General features: G+C 42.5%; 1 protein-coding gene across 1 annotated transcript in view; it reads right to left on the bottom strand.

Moving 5' to 3' along the window:
- Positions 1–4,644: 4,644 nt before the first annotated feature.
- The window catches only part of SLC67A1 (solute carrier family 67 member 1), a 100,110-nt gene continuing 81,085 nt past the window's right edge, over positions 4,645–23,669 (bottom strand). The window contains exons 8-10 of the mRNA XM_089656763.1: positions 20,361–20,462; positions 13,585–13,705; positions 4,645–6,846 (exon numbers count right to left, since the gene is read on the bottom strand). Coding sequence (XP_089512889.1) covers positions 6,659–6,846; positions 13,585–13,705; positions 20,361–20,462 — 411 coding nt within the window. The 3' untranslated portion in view covers positions 4,645–6,658. The remainder of the gene's footprint in view (positions 6,847–13,584; positions 13,706–20,360; positions 20,463–23,669) is intronic.

Genomic DNA, 23,669 nt, shown 5'->3' on the forward strand with positions numbered 1-23,669 from the left:
CACATCAGACAGTGCTTCTTGAAACCAGTAAACCCAAAACAGGTGTGTGTTTTTTAAGGGCAGGACAGCTGTCAGCAACACATCCAATATCATCACACTGATTGGAGTCAAGCTTGGCTCACTCCTGGCTCCAATTAGCTCTGGGAGAAGTCATTAAGCTAGGGCCTCACATACTTTTTCCTCCCTGCACTGTGAATGTTTACATGTTATGTGAAATTAAACCATGGCAACATCTAATGTTTGTGTAGTATTATGTTCAGCAGACTGTGTTCTTCTATTGTTGTGACTTAGATGACGTTCAGAGCACATTTTATGCCAAATTCATGCAAAACTCCACGTAATCCCAAGGGGTTCACATACTTTTTCTTGCAACTGTAAGCCACCTATAGAGTTTATTATTTACAGTGAGTCCTTATAGGTCTGTGCTAACCCACAGACCTGTATTGAGATAAGGATAGCAAGCACATCCGCTACATTATCGGGAGGCACAGCGCACATATTTCAGTAACAGGTATGCCTTCCTGAAGTCTATATTTGATTACAAACTTCACAACACAAGAATTTTATATTATTAACATATTTTATTTATTTACTCATTTAAAAATATTACATTGGTAATTTATCTGCAGTGCTTTACACAGAAAATTGCATCGTGTATGTCAGTCCGTGCCTTGCTGCCATCACATTCTAAGACATTAAGGAAAGATGTATTTTTGGACAAGACATTTCAAATTTTGGACAAGACAACTCCAAAGAAGGTCAAGGTAGGTAGATATGTTTGGTGAAAGCTGAAAGTCAAACACTTCTGTGCACTTATGATTTGTGAAACTGAATGAGGATTCTAGTCAAATTACTAAACAAACTTCTGATGCAGTTAGGACTACCATTCTCAATCATGGCTCCTCCAGATGTGGCTAGGGGTTCCTTCAGCTTTGGCTGATTGACCTCCCAGCTGATGGCACCTGAATAGTTCTAAGTCCAGTGTCACTTGACAGAGCCAGCAGAATGACACCAATGATCTTTTTAGCTGTCTGTAAAGGTGGCATTCTGCCTACCAGTGTAAGGGGTACATTCCTCCCACTGATCACCAATATAAGGAGCATTCTATCCACTGATCATCAATGTTAGGAAAATTCTTCCCACTGATCATCATTGTAAGGAACATTCTTCCCACTTACCACCAATGTAAGGAGCATTCTTCCCACTGACCACCAATGTAAGGAGCATTCTTCCCACTGATCACCAATGTAAGGAACATTCTTCCCACTGATCACCAATGTAAGGAACATTCTTCCCACTGATCACCAATGTAAGGAACATTCTTCCCAATGATCACCAATGTAAGGGACATTCTTCTCACTGATCACCAATGTAAGGGACATTCTTCCCACTGACCACCAATGTAAGGGGCATTCTTCCCACTGACCATCAATGTAAGGAGCATTCTTCCCACTGATCATCAATGTAAGGAACATTCTTCCTACTGATCACCAATGTAAGGAACATTCTTCCCACTGATCATCAATGTAAGGAACATTCTTCTCACTGATCACCAATGTAAGGGACATTCTTCCCACTGATCATCAATGTAAGGAGCATTATTCTCACTGATCACCAATGTAAGGAGCATTCTTCCCACTGATCACCAATGTAAGGAACATTCTTCCCACTGATCATCAATGTAAGGGACATTCTTCCCACTGACCATCAATGTAAGGAACATTCTTCCCAATGATCACCAATGTAAGGGACATTCTTCTCACTGATCACCAATGTAAGGGACATTCTTCCCACTGACCACCAATGTAAGGGGCATTCTTCCCACTGACCATCAATGTAAGGAGCATTCTTCCCACTGATCATCAATGTAAGGAACATTCTTCCCACTGATCATCAATGTAAGGAACATTCTTCTCACTGATCACCAATGTAAGGGACATTCTTCCCACTGATCATCAATGTAAGGAGCATTATTCTCACTGATCACCAATGTAAGGAGCATTCTTCCCACTGATCACCAATGTAAGGAACATTCTTCCCACTGATCATCAATGTAAGGGACATTCTTCCCACTGACCATCAATGTAAGGAACATTCTTCCCACTGATCATCAATGTAAGGGACATTCTTCCCACTGACCCCCAATGTAAGGGACATTCTTCCCAGTGACCCCCAATGTAAGGGACATTCTTCCCACTGACCACCAATGTAAGGGGCTCTTCCCACTCGCCATCAATGTAAGGAACATTCTTCCCACTGATCACCAATTTATAGGACATTCTGCTGAATGACCACCGATGTAGGGAATCATTTTCACTGCTGACCAACAGTAGGAAATTGCATGTAGTAAAAGACTGAGAGAAAGAGCAGATCAGACAAAAAAAATCAGATAACAATAAATACATCTACAGTATCTCACAAAAGTGAGTCCACCCCTCACACTTTTGTAAATATTTTATAATATCTTTTCATGTGACGACACTGAAGAAATTACATTTTGATGATATCGAACCCAAAAACACCTCCAAGACCACCACTGCCTTGCTAAAGAAGCTGAGGGTAAAGGTGATGGACTGGCCAAGCATGTCTCCAGACCTAAACCCTATCATCAGTGGGACATCCTCAAATGGAAGGTTGAGGAGAGCAAGGTCTCTAACATCCACCAGCTCCATGATGATGATGGAGGAGAGGAAGAGGACTCCAGTGTCAACCTGTGAAGCTCTGGTGAACTCCATGCCCAAGAGGGTTAAGGCAGTGCTGGAAAATAATGGCGGCCACACAAAATATTGACACTTGCGGCCCAATTTGGATATTGTCACTTAGGGGTGTACTCACTTTTGTTGCCAGCGATTTGCCTGGCTGTTAGTGCTTTTACTGGGAACAGGACTAAGTCACCAGTGCCTTCTTAGGGGTTCACTACACCAATAATAGGAGATCTAGCATCTCTGTTGTACTATCTAATGTCTTTGGCCACCTTTACACCCTGTGCTGTTACAATGTACTTCATTATGAGCTGACACTTTATTGCCCGATGACTGAATGGTGAAACAATGAACTTTCCTGCTGCTGCCCAATGCAGCCCCATTACACAAACAGTTATATTGGTTTTTACCATCTCAGCTTTCTTTTCTCATCCTGAATGGCTGCTTGTAAAAGCAATGAGTGGGTGTTCTAGCTACGATAACATTTGCCAGTAAATTTACTGGTGGTAAATTATTAAACCAACCGCGGCTGACACTGCGCTTGGAACGTGGTGTGCAATGCCAGCAGATTGGGATGAAGCTGTGTGTATCACTGTGTGTTTTTCTCAATAACATGAAATCTCGGTGTGCCTGTTGGTCAACTGGACTCATTGTGCGTCAACTGTGCAGCCTGCCAGGGAAAGGGCCGTTGATGGGAAAATGCAGAGTGCTTTTAGATGCATTAGCTTGCATTTAAGGTGTATCTAAACCCCCCAAAATATATATTTCAGCTTACCAACCTTTCAAAGTGGTAGCTGCAATAGGTTTTTAAGCTTTTTTCAATTTATTTTTACCTGAAAGTAACAATTCCTGTCTTAAGGTGTTTCCACTCTGGATGGATGAGCAACTGAGACACCTCCTTTGATCTCAATCTAAGCTGCGTCAAGCTGCTCTGGCATTCCACTTGACTTATACAGTGAGAAAATAAGTTCTGAAGCAAATAAAAGCCAGTGTACACGAACCCTAAAGCTTCCCCCAGATTTGAGAGGGTGGTTGCTCCTGTAGTCATGACCTGACTGCTCTGCTGGCTTTTTATCAACTGTACAGTCTGGTGTGTATAAAGGAGCTGAAGGGAATGGGGAGAAATAGCATTGCATTTCCAAGATGGTTTTCTAGCTGATCAGGCTGATTGTCCCTCTCACCCACCGATCGTCCCTGGATTGGCCAGCTGTCGTCTCAGGTCTGAAGACGGAGAGGATATCTTTCAATCTAGGCCCTGCAGCTGACACACTTTGGAGAAGGAGAATGAGGCTGATCAAATAGGTTTGAGGACATTGTCCCATTCCTCTGTTTCCTCTTTCATGTTTATAAGACACAAGGCAAGGCAATGGGGCTAAGGGATCCATGAGCTGTGAACAATCCCAGCAGTATAGGTCATTCTTGCATCCCCCTTCCGCTTATGGGCCCAACAGGAGGCAAGTTTTCTGCCTACCCTTTAGTCTGACCCTGAGCATGAGAAAGAAGAACCTGTAGATAAGGAGTTGCAATCTATTACAGGTAAATGATTAGAGGCTTGCCAATTAAAAGAAAATAATTGTATAGGTTTAAAGCACAGGCATGGACAGACTGGCATCCAGAAGCCAAGGACCAGAAAGTGAGGTAGACCAGATGTCTAGAGGCTAGCCAATAGAACATGAGAGGTACAGGAAGGTTCTATTCATAGGTGACATCCAGGGCCACTTTGGGGTTTATTTACTAAACCTGGAGTCAGGCTCACGTCTGCATAGAAACCAATCAGCTTCTAACCTCAGCTTGTTCAGTTAAGCTTTGGCAATGAAACCTTGAAGCTGATTGGTTTCTATGCAGAAGTGAGCCTGACTTTGTACTCTTCAGGTTTAGTAAATAAACCCCTTTAAGTCATTGGTAGGGGAGGACACTGCCATTAAGTCAAGTAAAAGTGCACTTATCCTTTACCAATTGAGGTATTTAATCATTGATATACAAAAATAATTTAACAAAAATGAAATAAAATTGACACAACGTAAAAAAGCTATACTTCAAAAGATGGACACCAACCGAATCCTGAAGCATCCCTGAGAAATCTAGGTAGGTAATTTGTTACTGATGGTAAGACCATGGCAGGGGCGGACTGATTTGGAAACACGGGCACTGCCCGAGGGCCCGGGGTCAGTAGGGGGCCCCATGAGATGCCCCTGGTACCTTTTTCATAGGCTTTTTTGAGTTTTGGCAAGGACACAGGGGCCCCATGATCCCCTATTGCCCGTGGACCCCATGAGTTGTCAGTCTGCCCCTGGACCATGGTGTATCCATCATACATTCATAATGAACAAGGATCAGTTGATAAACGAATCAGCAATACCCCATGACCAAATTCAGTGGATGAATGAATCAGCAATACCCTATGACTAGGATCAGTGGATCAATGAATCAGCAACCAAATAAACCCTGGTGATTGTGACACCCCTGAGTCCTCAAATCTATCCATCATCCTTAATGAAAATCTATCACTATCATTTTTATTGCACAGTTCCGTCCCCTAAGGGACAAAGTATATACAGTGCTTTGCCCCATGTTTCTGAGTGTTTTACAACCTTAGTTTTGAAATCTAGCCTGTCGCCCTCCTGCCATGGCCGGCCTAACATAACAATACCTTGGAAGGAGATGGATGATTAACAGCTGCAGCTTGTCTTGACTCTGAGCACTTTCTGGAGACAGGCATGGCAAGAGGAATGCAGAGGGAAGGGGACGTGTCGGCCTCTGCATTCCTCTTGCCATTGCTTGTCTCATAAAATGCTCACAGCCAAGACAAACATCAGCTATGAATCAGCCGTCTCCTTCCAAGCTGTTGTCAGATCAACTGCAGCGGAAGAGAAGAGGGGCAGGTTGGACCTTCTAACTAAGGTTAGACAGCACGTGAAAACATTGGACAAAGCACTACATGTATTTTGCCCTGTACGGGAAAGAACTATACAAAAAATTATAATAGTAGATCTTCTTTCAGCTATAGAAAAGGGGGGGGGGGCTTTGAACCCCCGAAACACATTGTCTGTTTTATGTTGTCTTTCTGTGAACAAGCATCAATATAAAAAGCTTTTGGACTCTCAGACCTTTTGCTTGCTGCTCTCATTGGGTTTTGTACCTATAAATCAATGTATATGGGGGAGGTGTTGTTGTCTTAAAGCCATCAAATTTAATGCAGGCCATAAAAGGGCGAATTCTGAAAAAAATTTCTTTTGAAAAGAAGATTCCCAAACACGAAAATTCTTAGCAAGTAGCAACAGGTGAAATTGTAGCAACAGGTGAAATTGAAGGCTTGGTCAAATTTTTAAATCAATGGTTGCACCATCGGATTCCAAAATGCACAAAATTTCTGATTTTCTAAAGAAAATTAGTTCAGAATTCAACCCATGAATGGCCTACCTAAGTCTGATACTTTGATTTTAAATGGGCACTGATGGCTCTGAAAAAGCCAAGCTTTGGGCATGATAATTTTCCTTCTTGATGATTTCCCAACTTTTTGTAAAATCCAAATAGAAAAGGGGTCGGAGGCACAACACCAATGGGGGTGTACTTGAGACCTGCAGCACTATGAGTTGAAAGTAAAGCAGAACCTGATCTGCTCCGCCCTTACAGCAGAATTAAATACATAATAATATATCTAAATTGAGGTAAATTAATGTACCCGCACTTGGTCTTTAATTACAGTTCATGGTTACTGCTCCTCCCCCCCAATGCCATAAAAAGGTGGCACTCTATAGCAGCTTGCCCCTTCAAATCCTATTTAATTTTACATTATGGAGAATCCATCGGGGTGCAAAAGTCTGGCAAGGATATCCCAACAATGGAGTCCCGGGAGACTTCAGAAGTGGGATACAACATACCAACATTTCTGGAGAACAAAACGAGCAGCTTTGAGTGGAGCCGTCCTAAAAAGCCATTCACAGACTTTTCCTATATTATTTTGTTTTCTCCACTTTATGACTCTTTCGTTGGTTGACAAGGTACATTAATAATAACAGACTAACTATAATGTTAAAGAGGCCAAATGATGGGACCCCATAATGCTTATATAGATATCCTCCAATGGTGGGGCCAATGGTGCGTGTGAGAGGCTGGATGGAGGCGCAGATTCCCAACATGGCACCTACAATACAGAAATACAGAGTGAGTATCATGGAATACTTGGAGCATTTTTTATAACAATTGGGGTACCCACAATGCTGGGTAATGAGACCTCCCTTCTTCTGATAGGGGCTGATGTGAATAGTTTAATGCAGTCCCCTTACACCTGAGCCCTCCCTTCAGTCTTGCACAGTTGTACCGGTTTCTCTCTTGTACTGAAATAACTGATTTCACTGCACACTGTGGGATTGATTTACTAAAGGCAATTAGACAGTGTACTTTGCAAGAGCAGTTGCTTCAAGACCTTAGTAAATAGGCAGAAGCTCTACTGACTTCCATCATGCAATCATGTGCAAGCAAAAAAGCTGTTTTTTTTTATTTCCCTTGCAGGTGATTGGGTATTCTTGGCAAAGGGAAGCTTTACCTCATTTACTAAGTTCTAGAGCAGGGGTCTCCAAACTATGGCCCCTCCAACTGTTGAAGTACTACAAGTCCCATCATGCCTCTGCCTCTGGGAGTCTTCCCTTTGTCTGTGAGAGCCTTATGGGACCAGAATCTGGAGGCAGGGCCGTGGATAAGGGGGTACCACCTGTCTTCCTGTATGGGGCCCAGGCCAGCAGGGGGGACCAGGCAGCTAGGTGAATCTGATGTGGGCAGGGAGGGTGATCAGCACAGTGGGGGGCAACTACTGGAACGGATTCCCTGTATGGCTCTCTCTGCAGTAGCTAAAAGCTGGCTTTTTCTCCTCTCCCTCCCGATGGCTTTCAGCTGCTGCAGAGAGCTATACAGGGGATCGGTTCCAGTAATTGAGCCCCAATCCCCACCAGACCCATAAACCTCCATGTGCACCATATGTTTCCCCCTGCTACCCAGGCCCCGTTGTGTTCCTCTCCTTCCCACCGGTAGCTGCCAGCACATAATAGGATCCTTCAGGATGGAGAGTGGGGGAAGGGTCCAGTAAATATGTCACATTGCAATCTGTACCGATCACTCACTGTGTTCATTCACAACTGAAGCATAAAAAAACTGTTTCTTTGGGGGGGGGGGGGGGGGCTTGTCGAGTAGGCTGTATGGTGCCCCGTGGTTTCTAACAGCCCTTCCTGGAGGGCCATAGTTTGGAGACCCCCGCTCTAGAGCAACTGCACTTGCAGAGTACTATTGCACTTTGCAAAGTGCACAGTCCATTTGACTTTAATAAATCACCCCCTGTGAGCTTCTCACAATGTGCATTAGAAGGTGCAACAAAGCAGATAGAGCTCAGCCTCATTTCTTGGCTGGAGGACATCCAGAATCAATCCCCCCCCCCCCCCCCCCCAGATCAATGTTATCCACATTACCAGTCAGTGGTCATAATGATATGACAGATCAGTGTATGGGGTCTTTCCTTTGGTACCGGCAATGAACAGACAAAGGGGTGAAGGAAAGGTAAGGTATGCTGTAGACCAGTGTTTCTCAACCTTTTTTCAGTCAAGGCACCCTTTAAAATTATGGGCAGTCCCGAGGCACCGTTTCAAATTATGGATGGTCTTGAGGCACCCCAGTCTAAAATGGGAAAAACTATTCTAATAGTTTTATATAACGCAGCAACATCCACACATGTAGGACACCCAACATTAGAGGTGATTTATTCTTCCAAAGCAAATACACTTTCACTCACTGGTACTGACTAGTATTCCTATGTTTCTCTTCTCCCTCAGTTTTTCTCCATCACCCAGCTAATGTGACCCCAGCACTGATGGAGAGGGGGCAGGGGAGGGTCAAACTAGGATGCTGTGCAGGCAACTGACATTCTCCTTATCAACTGATGATGTCATTGGTTGTCTAGAAGGTCGTGATGGTGCACAATGAAAACCTGTGGCTTTGTGTAACTAAAAGGCAGATGTGTTTCACCCGCTGGCTTGTATACAAATTTTGGGCAATTTTTAGACATTTTGCCAAGGCACCCCTGAAGAAATCTCAAGGCACCCCTGAAGAAATCTCAAGGCACCCCTGAAGAAATCTCAAGGTACCCTGGTTGAGAAAGGCTGCTGTAGACATCGGGGGTTTAAAAAAAAAAAATGGCGAAGCCAAGGATGGCTTGAAGTTTCCCTTTCATAGGTTAACATAAACCATAGCATGTCCTCTATACAATACAATGCTTCCATACAATGCACTTTTCATTGAAGTGCTCAGGTCATTGGATCTGATTTCCCAGCCGCTGAATGGGAAGACAGAGAATGTGAAACACCTACCTGGAGTAATATAAAACTTCAGTGGAATGGCTCAATAGATGTTTTCAAGTTTGCTTGGCTGGGTGTCAGGTAATTAAACCCCCGGAGTAATTAGATCCTCCTATACCAGGCAGCAGGTGAAAGTCGTCAACGAGCGACAGCACAGAAAACAAGCCTATAGGTATGATCCTAATTGTCATTGACATTGGTCCAGCTTGTCACATTGTAAGTATACAGATCTCATACTGATGGGAGTGCTGCTGAAGCTGACAATCACTATAGAGGTGGATGTTACTACATCCCCGCCTGCCATACTCACCCACTAAGATCTATAAGGCTGCACGCTTGGCCCACGGTTGCCATTTGGCAATTAACCACTTCCTGTCCATATGACGTACTGGTAGGCCACTGGATGGGAAGGATGATATCTCAGTCATTGCTGCAGCTGCAAACAGTTACCGTTTGGGTTGCCACCTTATCCCTTTACCCACTAGCCTACTGGGCACGTTTACCCCCTCCCTGTAGGGTGGCCACCTCATCCCTTTAAAACTGAACACATTAATTACACAGATTCTATGGTTGATTAAGGTGGTGATTAACCCCTTGATGCCAACAGTACGCAAATATGCGGCCTCTTGGCGGCTGGGCCTTGATTCTGAGCGGCCGCATATTTGCATACCATTTGAAAACACATATGTGCTGAGAGCGCGCTGCCACCACATATGTCGGTGTCTCACGGAAAGGTCCCGATCTCCCCTTGCGACCGGGACCTTTTCTGATCATGTGACCGCCGTGACAGCGAATGACGGTGAACATATGACCCTGAAACCCTGCCCCGCCTCCCACCATCTGAAACCTCTTAACCATTTCAATACCGGGCAATTTTACACCTTCCTGCCCAGGCCATTTTTCAGGTTTCAGCGCTCTCACACTTTGAATGACAATTGCGCGGTCATACAACATTGTGCCCAAACTAAAATTTTATCATTTTCTTCACACAACTAGAGCTTTCTTTTGGTGGTATTTAATCACCGCTGGGGTTTTTATTTTTTGCTAAATTAACAAAAAAGACCAAAAATTTTTTTTAAAAAACACGTTTTTCTTTGTTTCTGTTATAAAAGTTTACAAATAAATAATTGTTCTTCATAAATTTAGGCCGAGATGTATTCTGCTACATGTTTTTGGTGAAAATAACCCAAATTAGGATGTATTATTTAGTTTGTAGGAAAGTTATAGAGTTCACAAACTATGGTATAGATCTGAATATTGATCAATCCTGAAGTACTGACAGCCAATCTAATTTCTTGAGGTCCAAGAATGTCAGGACAGTACAGATATCCCCCAAATGTCAGGACAGTACAGATATCCCCCAAATGTCAGAACAGTACAGATATCCCCCAAATGTCAGGACGGTACAGATATCCCCCCAAATGTCAGAACAGTACAGATATCCCCCAAATGTCAGAACAGTACAGATATCCCCCAAATGACCCCTTTTTGTAAAGTAGACAGTCCGACGTACTTCATAAGAGTTTTTTGAAGTTGTATTTTTTTTGTCATAATTTTTCGGAAAATGAAGAAATGAAAAAAATTATTTTCACTATTTTTTTTTTTACATACTGTCACCAGTGCAGTACAACGTCATCATATAACTGGCATGGCGGTGATCAGGGACACTGACTGGTGACAGTATGAAAAAAAAAAAATATATATATATTTTTTTTTTTTTCTTTTATTATTTTTAATTTTTATGACCAAAGTAGTACAATGTTACCATAGTTACATTGTACTACTTTGGGGAAGTGATCAGTATTTGTTTTACACAATTTGCTTATAGCAAAGAATTACTTTGCTATAAGCAAGCATTTACCTGAATGACATCGATTCATTCAGTTTTTTTTTTTTTTTTGTGCTTAGCTGTGATTTGGCCACAGCTAATCACATGACATGTGCATGTGACCTGCTGTGACCATTCACAGCTAGGCACTAGTATACAATGGATGGCATGAATGAAGCCATCCGTTGTATACAACTGTCATGTGACCTGCTGTGATTGGTCACAGCAGGTCACATGGTACCAGCAACAGGGGCTGGTACTCAGGTATGAGGTACACGGTAGGTGACAGATCGCGCTGCTGCACAGCTCTGCAACCGCGCGAACTGCGCATGTGCAGGAGGACGCCAAATGGCATGCACCCGGAAAGCTAGAGCATTTTTGCGGCCGCCAAACGGCTAAAGGCTGGGCGGCTAATGGTTAAAGGGCCGGGAGGCGCCAGCACTAAGAGGTTAAACCCACTTACTGCCTTATCTGCATTCATTTAGCCTCAGAACCTGTGTAATTAATGTGTTCAGTTTTAAAGGGATGAGGTGGCCACCCTACCATCCTGCCCAGGCCAGTTTTCAGTGCAAACTTTGAATGACAATTGCACGGTCATGCAGCACTGTACACATATTATATTTCTATAATTTTTTTATCACAAAAATAAAGCTTTCTTTTGGTGGTATTTAATCACCACTGAGTGTTTTATTTTTTGCACTATACATAAAAATAGACCTAAATGTCTGTTTCTATTATAAATTTTTGCAAACAGGTAATTTTTCTCCTACACTGATGTTCGTTGATGAGGCTACACTGATAGGCAGCACTGATGGGCATTGATGAAGAGGCACTCATAGGCAGCTCTGATGGGCACTGATAGGATGCACTGAAGGGCACTGACTGGCGGCACTGACGAGCACAGATTGGCAGCACTGTTGGGCACTGATGGGCAGTACTGTTGGGCACTTTGGGGCTGCACTGATAATCAGTGCCCTGATTATCAGTGCAGATATCTTCTTTGACAGTTGCCGGTTAGCAGCAGCACTTTCCTCACGCTGTGACAGTACTGCCTATAACCGGCAAGTGTAATCACATGATGATCAGCTGTGATTGGACATAGCTGATCATGTGGCTCCATAGGACACAACGCATCCTGGGAGTACAACACCCTCCCAGAACTGGACGGCCGCACTGTAGCCATCATTCGACTATAGCGCAGTCAAGAAGTGGTTAAATCGAACACATATTAATGATACGGGTTCTTTGGCTAATTAAGGTGGTAATTAAACCCACATAGAGCCTTATCTGCATTAAATTAGCCCCAGAACCTGTGTAATTAATATGTGTCCGGTTTTAAAGGGAGGAGATGGCAACCCTAGTTAGCGGCTTGTACAAACCTCTGATCAAACCGATCTCGCTTTGATTAGATGCTTTGGAGGCCAGAGGAGAGATATGGGGCCTAACAGATGGATAGAGATCCGTCCATAAAGAGGACCTGTCACTGCCCATGTTGTTCATCCCATGTGATAGCAATAAAGGTAAAAAAAAAAATATTCCATGGATCAACTTTACCTATAAATGTTAGTATCCAGTTATATTCTGTGTATCCAAGAAAGAATCCAGGACTTTTTTAAAGCAATCCACTGAGCTGGCCAGAACCAACTCTTGAGGGAGTCTATTCCACATTTTCACAGCTCTCACTGCGACATATTTTCTGGACACTTCTGCATCATGAAGGTCATTATTGTGTGCTTGCAGGTGGGAAGCGGAGGGGGGTAGGGGGGGTGGCCTGGACAGTAGGGGAAATGTATGGTGCACAGGGAGGGTGATGGGGGGGGGGGGCAGTTACTGGAACCGATCCCCTGTATGGCTCTCCCTGCAGCAGCTAAAAGCCAGCAGGAGGGAGAGGAGCAGAAGCCAGTTTACAGCTGCTGCAGAGCGAGCCATACAGGGGATCGGTTCCAGTAATTGCTGCCCTACCATGCTGATTACCACCCCCCCTGCCCAAATCTGATTCACCCAGCTGCCTGGGCCCCCTGCTAGCCTGGTCTCTGTACTGGAGGACTGTTGGTACCCCCTTATTCACGGCCCTGGATGGTAATCCCACATCTGCAAGCTAGGCAGGGCCGTGGATAAGGGGGTACCACCAGTCCTTCTGTACAGGGCCCAGGCAGCTGGGTGAATTGGATGTGGGCAGGGAGAGTGATCAGCAGGGCGTGGAATTATTGGAACCGATCCCCTGTATGGCTCTTCTTGCAGCTGGATTCTTCTCCTCTTCCTCCCAGCCGCTACAGAGATAGTCATACAGGGGATTGGTTACAGCAATTGCTCCCCCTCCCTTCCCCCGCTGCACTCATCACCCTCCCTGTGCACCATACATTTTCCTCTGCTGCTCAGGCCCCCCTGTTTGCTCCCATCCCCCCCACAGTGCTGCTGGCTTCCCTCCTGTGATTCCCTCCAGCATCTGCAAGCACACAATAGAATTCTTCCGAATGAAGAGTGGGGGATGGGCCCACTAAATATTTCACATTTACCAGCCCCTTTCTTTTCTGAAAGAACACAATGAATGATTGGTACCGATCACACACTGTGCATTCATAACTGAAGCATCGTAAACTGTGATTTTTTTTTTTCTTAGAGGGGGCCCTGTCAGGCCAACTGTATGGGGCCCCGTGGTTTCTAACAGCAGCCCTGATGTTAGGGAACACATTTCAGATGGCGGGGTACATACCGGTCTCAGAAGGAGGGACGGCTTTGGTTAGGATGCTGTCAGTGATGACTCCGGAGACACAGAGGAAGAAAATCAGCGGAAGCGCGATAATGCAGAAATGGAGAACACTCGTCATCACCACCTGATTAAAAAATAAAAATTGATTTTTTATTATTATTATTATTATACAGGATTTATATATTATTATTATTATTATACAGGATTTATATATTATTATTATTATTATTATACAGGATTTATATATTATTATTATACAGGATTTATATATTATTATTATTATTATTATACAGAATTTATATATTATTATTATACAGGATTTATTTATTATTATTATTATACAGAATTTATATATTATTATTATACAGGATTTATATATTATTATTATTATACAGGATTTATATAGAGCCAACAGTTTGCTCAGCACTTTACAATATAAAGGAGACAATACAGCAACAATACAGTTCAATACAAGAGGGATAGGAGGGCCCTGATCCTGGGAGCTTACAATCTAGGAGATTTAAAAGGGTCAAATTAATGCACCTATGTAAATATAAATACATATTTATTGTATTTTTTAAATGCAAGCAGTTTCGGTACCTGAATGTGACCTGCTATTAGTTTCTGCACAGCAGGGCTAGGGTGTGAGAAGAAGAAGCAGCAGAAGTAGCCAGTTCATGTGCTGACAAGACCATGCTACTAGGAAGAGACAGCAGAGTGACGGAGAGATAAGCTTATCACTGTGATGCTTCTGATTTTACTCTCCAATCACAGGCTGGGGACGAGTCCAGGATGACCTGGGCTCAGAAGAAGTGTGTTGAACGATGTTGAATATCAGCCTGAGCACATCTAGTGGCGGAAACTTGCTTCCCATAATGTGCACAATTTCTTTGAGAGCACTTGAATTTGAAAAGGATTTGTTTGGACATTTGAAGAAATTCAAAATTGGACAATTTTTATATTCACAAATTTAAATATTTAAATTACTTATGCACTAAAAAATAGTTTTGCACATAATTTTGATATTTTTTGATATTAATTGAGAATAGATATATATATCTTTTGCACTAATGTTTCTACACTAAATTAGGAATAGTTTGTGGTTTTAGCGCATTCCTTTATTTAAGTCATTAGATGTTACTGCAAGTCAGGCAGAGCTGGGCTGATTTCCTGGCTTGAGGACATCCAGTATCATCTAACACTTTCCTCCCCAGCCTGACTGTCCCTGGCCTGCCTCCTTCATTTATTAGATTTCAGGTTTTTTTGTATTTCTTTCTCCCACGCTAAACCAGGGAGGTAGGAACCAGGGAAGTAAAAATGTCATCAGAATAAACTTCAGCTTTACATTTTTTCGCTAATTCTAATCAACAAAGGCACTTAAAAGGATACTCCCAAAATAACAACGTTTGCTCGCTAAAACAACATGGCAGCTCTGTCTTCTGTTTACACAGGGATTGTCCCTCCTTACCCAATATTTGTAAGTACAATTATTCTTGGCTATAAATAAAGAATTTGTTACTACACGTTGCCGTTGTTGTATCTCTATAATACATTGTGTACACAGCCATATTAATGCAAGACACTTACCGCGACAAAAGCATGGGAGAATGAAAAAAGAAAAACTTTATTTGTTCAGTCTGCAGCACAAACGCCGGATCTCTTTAGGACAGGCGGCTTGTTATTGCAGTTCCGCTATTTGGACGCCAAAGCTTTTTACATCAATGGGATTCCTCCTTCTGGCCTTACAGCAACAATAAAGGATGTTGTTTCGAAGCGCCTTTGTAGAAGTGCCGCAGAAGAGTGCTATTTATTGCGATGGTTATTGTGGTATTATTAGTAACCTTTAGAAACTGTACAAATAAACAAGCCCTGTCTTCACGACAGCCGGTGATGAGCTGATCAACAGAGAACTAAAAAATTCATTGGCATGTCAAAGTTGCCTTCGAATACCCATAGACTTAAGGTTGACTATCCATTTTGCGGCAGGTGGACCCTCGGATGGAATTAGAAATCATGGCTTACCTGACAGTCTACCTCCTGCACAGCCTATCTGACAGGCCTCCTCCCCAACATTGGTGGTCAGTGCTAGACTTTGCTGTCTTTTAATACATAGATTATTTTGGTAATAAGGCAATATAAACTATTGGCCGAGGGAATTACACATTTTTAGCTGTTCCTGTTCTTTTACTGGGGCTCTTGTCAAACCTTGGACCCAACCCTAATTCTAGTTCTGTCAATAAGAATCAACAATTACCTGACCTTTTGACATATTTGACCTATGGAATTTATGGTACTATATCTGCCATCCAGAAACTGATGCAGGAACCCAATATAAAAAGGTAGGGTAAGTGAGCGCAAAGCACAAGACACTGGCAGCTAGCATACAAGGCAATCCTCAACACCTCAGATCAAAAAAGTAGGTAAATGGGGTATGCAGCGCTATGTAAATATAATAAACCATAAATCACTAAGACATCAAATCACAGCATTTCTGCTGAAACACATTAACATCAATATGAGCATAAAAATTATTATGTGCGATGAATAGATAAAGCAATAAGCTCATATAGATGGAAAACATAAAATATAAACAAATGACAGGAGCTTCAGATGTTCAATTGATCCTAAATCCTGAAGATTCTAGTACAATAATGCGCTTACCACAGGAACATACAAACTAAGCGTGGTATGTATGTCATCAGGTATATCATCAGCGAATGGAAAGGCTTGGACAGCAATGCGGGCAGTAACCGGTCATCCACGGTAGACACTCGGGGATGTCAGCACACATTCGGGGGGTCACATCTGTCTCACTGGTGGGTCCAACGACGTCCAGCCTCCTGGTGGTACTTCTCTTGAGATAATCCACCTTGCACGGCTCGCAAATAACGAGCCAAAAGGCAAAGTGGTACTGATAGTGAAGCCATCTTTAATCTTATATCGCCAAAAGTAAAAAAGGGGATCCACCCAGCTGTTGCCACTAACCACCAGGGAGCCATTAACCACCAGGGAACCTGGAACTATACCTGGAAATATACCTGGAGATACTTGATGAGAGCTCAAATGTGAGTTGTATGCTGTTTTTACTTTTGGAGATATAAGATTAAAGACGTGCTTCACTATCAGTACCACTTTGCCTTTTGGCTCGTTATTTGCGATCCGTGCAAGGTGGATTATCTCAAGAGAAGTACCACCAGGAGGCTAGACGTCATTGGACCCACCGGTGAGACAGATGTGACCCCCGAGTGTGTGCTGACATCCCCAAGTGTCTACCGTGGATGACCGGTTACTGCCCGCATTGCTGTCCAGGCCTTTCCATTCGCTGATGATATACCTGATGACATACATACAACGCTTAGTTTGTATGTTCCTGTGGTAAGCGCATTATTGTACTAGAATCTTCAGGATTTAGGATCAATTGAGCATCTGAAGCTCCTGTCATTTGTTTATATTTTATATGTTTTCCATCTATACGAGCTTATTGCTTTATCTATTCATCGCACATAAGACTTTTTATGCTCCTATTGATGTTAATGTGTTTAAGCAGAAATGCTGTGATTTGATGTCTTAGTGATTTAGGAACCCAATATGAAATGGTTATGCCCATGTGAGAATGGCTACCACACTTTCCGAGATAAAAGGACAACAAAACAAGCTAAAAGGAGGACTCTGCCAAAGGAACAGAAAACAAAACCAACCTACAAGTCAGAGAGGAAGATTGCCAAAACAATGAACTCATTTTCTTGCAATAACATGAAATAAATTCTGTTTGGTAAGGAAATTGTGAACCAGCTATAAAAGAAGCTAAGTTGAATTTTAGTGATGGGATAGGTAGCATGATCCAGCGCCTTTGTTATATGTTTGTTTGCCATCCAGAGTTTGTTGACAGAGATTCATTCTTTGTAGAAACTGATGTAGGAACCCAATAGGACATGGCTATACCCATGGAAGAATGACTACCACACTTTCCGGGATAAAAGGACAACAGAACAAGCTAAAAGGAGGATTCTGCCAAAGGAACAGCAAACAAAACCAACCTACAAGTCAGAGAGGAAGACAGCCAAAACCATGAACTCATTTTCTTGCAATCGCTTGAAATAAATCCTGTTTGGTAAGGAAATCGTGGACCAGCTAAAAAAGAAGCTAAATTGAATTGTAGTGATAGGATAGGTAGCATGTGCAGTTACATGATCCAGCGCCTTTGTTATGTGTTTGTTTGCCATCCAGAGTTTGTTGACAGATATGCATTCTTTGTAGAAACTGATGTAGGAACCCAATATGAAATGGCTATACCCATGTGAGAATGGCTACCACACTTTCCAAGATAAAAGGACAACAGAACAAGCTAAAAGGAGGACTCTGTCAAAGGAACAGCAAACAAAATGAACCTACAAGTCAGAGAGGAAGACAGCCAAAATCATGAACCCATTCTCTTGCAATTGCTTGAAACGAGTCCTGTTTGGTAAGGAAATTGTGGACCAGCTACTGTAAAAAAGAAGCCAAGTTGAATTTAAGTGATAGGATAGGTAGCATGTGCATGTATGTATTGTGGGGTTAGCTCAGGTGGGGGATCTCCTTCCCTGGGACAAAGGTAGACCGCACAGCAGGCTTTCATCAAAATCTGACTGGTTGTCAGCTTTATTTAAAAGGTTTGCAGAAAATAAACAAAACATGAAAATAAACCCTTGCCATCCAGGCACTAACTAAACAAAAGGCGTTTCCTCTCTCAGAGGTGAAGGGCTTCTCCCTGTCACCAAAATAAAACAAAAGCAAACCTTTTCTTGTAGGTATAGTCCATACACACAGCTCTCTCAGAACACCTCTCTGAGTCCCAGGCCACGAGCAACTCCTTGCTCCAGCCCTGCCTTATTTATACCACCTGTTGGTGGTCATCAGTGGAGCCCAAACTCTGGTCCGGACCCACCTGCTTAACTGTAGCCCCAAAAACCCGGAGTGGACTCCACCTAAACGGTCAGGTATGAGCATATGCGAGGTGACACATAGCGTCCCTCTATCACCTCGCCGTTCATCCTGTCACAGTATGTACACATATTTTAGTGCTGGGATAGGTAGCGTGTGCAGTTACATGATCCAGCGCCTTTGTTATATGTTTGTTTGCCATCCAGAGTTTGTTGACAGAGATTCATTCTTTGTAGAAACTGATGTAGGATCCCAATATGAAATGGCTATGCCCATGTGAGAATGGCTACCACACTTTTCCAGATAAAAGGACAACAAAACAAGCTAAAAGGAGGACTCTGCAAAAGGAACAGCAAACAAAACCAACCTACAAGTCAGAGAGGAAGATTGCCAAAACCATGAACTCATTTTCTTGCAATTGCTTGAAAAAAATTCTGTTTGGTAAGGATATTGTGGACCAGCTAAAAAAGAAACTAAGTTGAATTTTAGTGATGGGATAGGTAGCGTGTGCAGTTACATGATCCAGCGGCTTTGTTATATGTTTGTTTGCCATCCAGAGTTTGTTGACAGATATGCATTCTTTGTAGAAATTGATGTAGGAACCCAATATGAAATGGCTATACCCATGGGAGAATGGCTACCACACTTTCCAAGATAAAAGGACAACAGAACAACCTAAAAGGAGGACTCTGCCAAAGGAACAGCATACAAAACCAACCTACAAGTCAGAGAGGAAGACAGCCAAAACCATGAACTCATTTTCTTGCAATCTCTTGAAATATATCCTGTTTGGTAAGGAAATCGTGGACCAGCTAAAAAAGAAGCTAAATTGAATTGTAGTGATAGGATAGGTAGCGTGTGCAGTTACATGAACCAGCGCCTTTGTTATGTGTTTGTTTGCCTTCCAGAGTTTGTTGACAGATATGCATTCTTTGTAGAAACTGATGTAGGAACCCAATATGAAATGGCTATACCCATGTGAGAATGGCTACCACACTTTCCAAGATAAAAGGACAACAGAACAAGCTAAAAGGAGGACTCTGCCAAAGGAACAGCATACAAAACCAACCTACAAGTCAGAGAGGAAGACAGCCAAAACCATGAACTCATTCTCTTGCAATTGCTTGAAACGAGTCCTGTTTGGTAAGGAAATTGTGGACCAGCTACTGTATAAAAGAAGCTAAGTTGAATTTAAGTGTTAGCATGTGCATGTATGTGTGTATGTATACATATTTGCAGCACTCGGTCTTTTATTATATTCCTGTAAGTGTAAATGTTTTGTATACACAGCATTTTTATTTAGTAAAGATACATTAGACATATTAATATAATGTTGAGTTGTTTTCTTGGTTTTAATGCAGGAATTAGAGAAACAGAAAGAATTGGCAACACAACTGTGACTATACCTCTACTGTTCAGCAGAGATAACTCCTCTTGATAGTTCTGGCTTTTTTCAGTGCCACCACTGTCATTCTGCAAGTCATTGGCAACAACACATATGTGCCCTCTAAGTGGTGATAATTGGTGTGAACCATCCCTCAGGAAGGTCACTGGGACACAGCCCCTGCCAGGCATGGGCCTCCCTGTTGACCCAGTGGGTTCTGGGTCCAGCATGAGGGTAATTCCTGTAGCCCCCTATCAGTGGCACTGGTTGGACCTACAACCTCATGTCTATGAGGATAGCACAGATACCGTTGGCTAATCAGCTATTATTACGCCTAATATTGTGACTCACTACCAATGCTAATGTAATTCATAGCACATACAGTATGCTCATAATTTACAATGTGCACTTTTACTGTTCCTTCTCAAGTCTTTTAGGCTATAGATGTGCAAAAGGCAAAGTAACACATTCTTACCACACCCAGTCCGACCCCCATGGAAACCGCCATGCTTATTATCAGTAGAGTCTCGTCAGAAAACCAGCTAGTTAACCGTCCAACCATAAATCCCTGGACAACCTGCAAAGTAAAGAAGTTTTACATTATGGTTTAAGGAAAGCATAAAGCATAATTTATTTTTTCCTGAACAGTAAAATATTCATAAACCACAGTGATTTTCTTAAAGCCCAACTGAACCTTCACTTAAATCATATATAAACACTGTGATGCGCTAAGGTACACATAAATAAAAAAAAGGTTAGAAATTATAAATAATCACTAAAAAAAAAAGAAATGGGGGTCCAGTCCAGAAGGTGCTCAGAAAGATGTCATCTCTGATGAAACATGATGGGTGGAGCTATGTGCTGATGTCACCACGTTCACGGAAGTGGAACCCTATGTGAGGCTAAGCAGGTCCGGATTGTTTTTCCTTACTGCGCAGTAAGGTTGTTTTCCTGTTTTCAGTGCATTTTATGTGTTTAATAAAATTGCCCACGGGTTTTTACAGTATTGGAGCGCTTGGTCTCCCGTTTCTTCTTGACATGTGTGGACATGGTGGAAGCTGATGGAAGATGCCTGTGGACCAACTTGCTTTCTGTGTGTGGTGTATCCTGCCAAGGGGCACCAGAGGTTGGCTCTATAGCAGACCAATACTTTTCTTTGCTCTATATGACTTCTCTATAATTTGAGGGTCATGTAGTTTTGGTAAGCCTTCATTTGTGATTGTATGGTGGTGGAGGTGTTCCTTATTGGAAATCGGAAGCACCTTTCAGTTATTATGCACTAAGAATTTTGAGTAATTCATGGCATGGACTAATTTTCACCTGTGGACTTGATTCCAATTTTTTTAGTGACAATTTATATAGAATTTATAACTTTTTTTTTAATTTATATGTACCTTAGCACAACACAGTGGGGGAAATTTACTAAAAACTGGTGCACTCAGAATCTGGTGCAGCTGTACATGGTAGCCAATCAGCTTCCAACTTCAGCTTGTTCAATTAAGCTTTGGCGATAAAACCTGGACACTGATTGGTTTTTATGCAGAGCTGCATCAGATTTTGCACTCTCCAGTTTTAGTGTTTATATACTATGTTACTATTACTATGATGAATATCTCATTGGGGGTTTGCAGCTTGGCTTGCACACTTATTATCTTTTCACACCAGCGCGATTTTGTGTCTTTTTGGTTTCATTTTAAATCTGCCAAAAACATTTCAACTGCATCAAAGCCAAAGTTATACAAAGTCGTGCTGTTCATTTCATTCAGAGAGTAGCCACAGCAGTAGAAAAGCCTCTCCCTCTGCCAACATGCTGTAGAGATAGACCCTTGTTCATTGAGTGGAAGTAGGGGTCTCTCTGCAGAGTTATTTTGCAAGTGGGTCCAGGTTTCTCTATAATCCAACTATAACTCTTCAGAGCAACTGTAAATCTCCCGTTTAAGAAGGGCCCAAAAGTTTTCAACAGGGTTTAGATCAGGTGAGGAAGGGAGCAATGACATTATTCTTTCATCTTTAAGGCCTTTACTGGCTAGCCACGCAGGGGAGTACTTCGATGCATGTGATGGAGCATTGTCCTGCATAAATATCATGGTCTTCTTGAAAGATGCAAAGTTTTTTCTGTACCACTGCTTGAAGAAAGTGTCTTCTACAAATTAGTAGTAGGTTTGGGAGTTGATTTTGAGTCCATCTTCAACCCAAAAAGGTCCAACTAGCTCATCTTTAATAACACCAGCCCATACCAGCAGCTCACCTCCACCTTGCTGTCGTCTACGTCAAAGTGGAATTCTGTGCCCGTGACTGATCCAGCCACGGGCCCATCTATCTGGTCCATCAAGAATCACTCTCATTTCATCAGGCTATAAAACCTTTGTCTTCAGATATCTCTTGGCCGAATCTTCACGTTTCAACTTATGTGTCTTGTTCAGTGGTGGTCGGGTTTCAGCCTTCCTGACCTTGGCCATGTCTCTGAGCACTGAACACCTTATACTTCTGGGCACGCCAGGTAGGTTGCAGTTCTGGAATAAGACAGCACTGGAGGACAATGAGTTCCTGGTGGCTTCACGATTGATTCTTCTCAAATCTTTGGCAATTGATTTGCATCTCATTTTCTCAACACGTTTCTTGTGACCCTGTTGACTATTTGCAACAAAACGTTTGACGGTTCTGTGATCAATATCTTAGCAATTTCAAGAGTGCTGCATCCCTCTGAAAGACGTTTGACAATTTTTGACTTTTCAGAGTCTCTTTTTTGGCCCATTTTTGCCTGAGGAAAAGAATCTGCCTAATAGTTATGCACACCTTGATATAGGGGGTCGACCTTAGGCCACACCCTCCCTCATTACACAAATACACATCACCTGATATGCTTAAATCCAATAAGCATTCAAGTTTATACAGCTTAGAGTTGGACAATATGCATAAAAATGATGATTTTGTCAAAATACTCACTTGCCTAATAATTGTGCACACAGTATATAGGAAATCCTGGGCTGACAACCAATCAGAACCCTTGTTTCACCTTTAAAGTGTATGTAAAATCTAACAATAAACTTGATCTGTTAAATATACTATTAATGATGAGCTTCAAGATAAGCAGATATAGTCTAAATACAAGAGCCATGTTTATTCATCTTGAATCTTGGTGTGCTTTGAGTATTTCTTCTACATCTGTGCAGTGATCCAGTGTAAGACTTTTCCTTCCTGTACTAAAGACCGCTCAATGCTGCTCTCTCTCCTTGTGCAGGAGGACTAGTCTTTTCTCTGCCCCCTCCTGTAGTTTTCTGCAGGCTTCCTGTAGTGGGTGGGGCTTAATGGTCTCCTCCCACAGCTTAAGAGAAGGAAAGGCAAAGGAAAAAAAGGAAGGAAGGATAGGGGAAAGGAGGCAAGGAAGGAAGTAAAGAAGGAAATTAGAAAGGAAAGAAGAAGGAAAAGAAGGAGGAAGGAAGGTTAGTGGAAAGGAAGGAAGGAGGGAAGCAGGGAACGGGGCAAAGGAGGAAGGAAGGACTAAGGGAAGGAAAGTTGGAGGAAAAGAAGTAAGGAAGAATAGAAGACTAAGGAAAAGGAGGCAAGGAAGAAGGAAAGGAAATAAAGAATGATTGAAGGAAGAAAAGGAGGCATGGGAGGAATGTAGGGAGGAAGAAAGGAGAGGCAGAAAGAAAAGAAGATTGAGGGAAGGAAAGTTGGAGGAATGAAAGGAAGGAAGGAAGGAGAAGAAAGAAAGAAGGAAGGAAGGAAGGAAGGAGGGAGGGAAAGGAAAGATAGGAAAAGGAGAGGAAGGAAAGGGATG

This window comes from Staurois parvus, unplaced genomic scaffold (assembly GCF_062004578.1).
Source record: "Staurois parvus isolate SC_StPar_1 unplaced genomic scaffold, SC_StPar_1.0 ptg000935l, whole genome shotgun sequence".
NCBI classification, from domain to species: Eukaryota; Metazoa; Chordata; class Amphibia; order Anura; family Ranidae; genus Staurois; species Staurois parvus.